Source organism: Carlito syrichta, unplaced genomic scaffold (assembly GCF_000164805.1).
Source record: "Carlito syrichta isolate Samal-C Ts95f unplaced genomic scaffold, Tarsius_syrichta-2.0.1 Scaffold78498, whole genome shotgun sequence".
Taxonomy (NCBI): Eukaryota; Metazoa; Chordata; class Mammalia; order Primates; family Tarsiidae; genus Carlito; species Carlito syrichta.
The window spans coordinates 74,057-76,997 of record NW_007022594.1 but is presented as its reverse complement, the minus strand read 5'-3'; the positions used below and the strand labels follow the sequence as shown (position 1 = coordinate 76,997).

The 2,941-nt window shown below is 44.7% G+C and overlaps 1 protein-coding gene across 1 annotated transcript in view; it reads left to right on the top strand.

The window, feature by feature from the left end:
- Positions 1-631: 631 nt before the first annotated feature.
- The window catches only part of LIG3 (DNA ligase 3), a 21,931-nt gene continuing 19,621 nt past the window's right edge, over positions 632-2,941 (top strand). The window contains exon 1 of the mRNA XM_008054289.2: positions 632-1,352. Within this exon, the coding sequence (XP_008052480.1) occupies positions 803-1,352 (550 nt within the window). The 5' untranslated portion in view covers positions 632-802. The remainder of the gene's footprint in view (positions 1,353-2,941) is intronic.

The window sequence follows — 2,941 nt, the reverse complement described above, 5'->3', positions numbered from 1 at the left end:
GCTACTTGGAAGGCTGAGGCGGAAGGATTCCCGGAGCCCAGCAGGTCGAGGCTGCGGTGGTTGGGAGCATGCCACTGCACTCCAATCTGGGAGACAGAGTGAGACTCCAACTCAAAAAAAAAAAGAAAACTTTATGAACGTAGGCTAGGCACAGTGGCTCACACCTGTAATCCCAGTACTTTGGAAGGCCAAGATGAGAGGATTGCCTGACCCACGGGTTTTGAGACCAGCCTGGGCAATTTGGCGAGACCTCATCTCTATAATAAATCAAAAAATTAGCTGGCTGTGGTGGCGCACTCCTGTAGTTCCAGCTACTTGGAAGGCTGAGGTGGAAGGACTGCCTGAGTCCAGCAGGTTGAGGCTGCGGTAGCCATGATTGTGCCACTGTACTCCAGCCTGGATGACAGAGTGAGACTCCAACTGAGAAAAACCTTTATGAACATAATGTAATTTTTCTTGGTTATTAAAAAGAAACTTTAGTATCTTGTAATACTTAAAGGTCATCATTTATTATGAGTATCACGTATTGCTGATGGCCTGAAAAAAGCTTTTGTTATTTATATTCCTTCATTATGATTTACTAGATGTACGTGTGTACATTAGGTATTGAACACCTTTTTGCAAACTGGATTTTCCTGTTTTGAAATTCTTTTTCATCCTATACACAATGAATCTTTAATACTTTAAGAAGTGTTTGATTAATCAGCATAGACTGTATAAAACTCTGGCCTTTGGGAAATTGGATGTCCAGCTCCTGGTTTATATTTCACTTTTTTTGTCTCCCACCCTTTCGTGCAGCTGCATGACTTTGACTTTCAAGATCCTCTTTCCACAAGCCCTCCGTGCACTCAGCCGTAAAGAACTGTGCCTATTCCAAGAACAACATCACTGGCCTAATGTAAGACATTTCATCCAGTGGTCAGAAACAGATCTGCTTCATGGATGCTGCCTCCTCCAGAGAAAAAAGCCTGTTCTATCATTCCAGGAAGGCTATCTGAGATCACGTGCCACCTGCTTTGTTTTCTTGCCAGGGTTGCATGTGGGACTCTGCAGTGGCCCCTGTGAGATGGCTGAGCAACGATTCTGTGTGGACTATGCCAAGCGTGGTACAGCTGGCTGCAAAAAATGCAAGGAAAAGATTGTGAAAGGCGTGTGCCGAATTGGCAAAGTGGTGCCCAATCCCTTCTCAGAGTCTGGGGGTGATATGAAAGAGTGGTACCATATTAAATGCATGTTTGAGAAACTGGAACGAGCCCGGGCCACCACAAAAAAAATTGAGGACCTCACAGAGCTGGAAGGCTGGGAAGAGCTGGAAGATAGTGAGAAGGAACAGATAACCCAGCACATTGCAGGTGGGGTAGAGAACACTGCTTTCTCATCTTCCTGGTGCTGAAAGGGATAAGGAGAGTAGAGTTCCATTTTTTTCTTTTTAAAAACTTTTTATTTGGAAATAATTTCAAACTCAAAGAAGAGTTGCAAGAATAAAAATAGTATCAAATAGTAACAAAGAATACCTGTATTCCCATATTTACCCATATTTACCTATTGACATTTTATTCTCTTCATTTTATCATATGTGTTCATGTGTTCTCTCTCCTCACATACATACAAACACAAATTGAGAATAAGATGTATACATCTTGGCCCTTCCCTTTAAAATACCTCCGTGTCTATATGTTGAGAGTAGGACATATGACCATTATATGATCATGATATAGCTATTGTATTCGGTAAATTTATCCTTGATATAGTACTTTAATCTACCATCTGTATACTATTTTGTCAATCGATTGTATATCTTTAAAAACTTTTTTCCTTCCAGTATAGGATTCCAACCTAGAAATCAGGTATTGCATTTAGTTATCATTTCCTTTGGCCTCCTTTAACGTGGAACATTTTCATAGTTTTTCTTCTATGATGTTGATTTTTTTTTTTTTTTTTGAGTTGGAGTCTCACTCTGTCACCCAGACTGGAGTGCAGTGGCCACTCCTGGCCACCACAGCCTCAACCTGCTGGGCTCTGGCGATCCTTCCACCTCAGCCTTCCAAGTAGCTGGAACTACAGGCGTGTGCTACCACGCCTGGCTCATTTTGATTTATTGTAGAGATGAGGTCTCACTAAGTTGCCCAGGCGGGGTCTCGAACCCGCAGGCTCAGGCAGTCTACTCACCTCAGCCTCCCAAAGGCGCGGGATTACAGGCTGAGCCACCAAGCCCAGCTACTCTTTGGTATTTTCAAGCTAGTAATCATATCTACAAATAGTTACAATTTGTCATCATTGCAATACTTATTCCTCTTACTTTTTTCCTGTCTTGCTGCACTGGCTTAAAGATCAGTAACTTGATTGCTTCAGAAATCATCCGCAATGAGGACATCAACGCAAGGGTGAGCGCCATCGAGAAGTGGGTGGCTGTGGCCGACATATGCCGCTGCCTACACAACTACAACGCTGTACTGGAGATCACCTCGTCCATGAACCGGAGCGCAATCTTCCGGCTTAAAAAGACGTGGCTCAAAGTCTCTAAGCAGGTGCGGGCTGGAGGCTGGCACCACTGCCTGCCTGGGGCTGGACTGGGGGTGGGGCAGAAATACCAGAGGGCTGGCCACTGGGCATCCACAGGTGGGCAAAGGACTGGGCTGAGGGCCAAAACTCCAAAGGAGAGCAGAGACTCCCTTCTCCTGTATCACCTGGGACCAGATATCAGGCTTACCAATGTGGCAGTGGGACCTGTGGGACTTTAATTCCCACTTGAGCAGCTAATACCCCAAAGTAGGCAGTACAAGGCAATGATTATTGGTTTCAACACTCTTTTTTCTTGAGTTGGGACAAAAAAGTGATGGCTTTGTGGGATCCCAGCCCAGATGTGCAGGGAGGCCAAGACAGTGGTCAGATGATCCTTGGGTCGAATGATCCTGTGAGTCCCTTCCCAGATGCTTCTCAC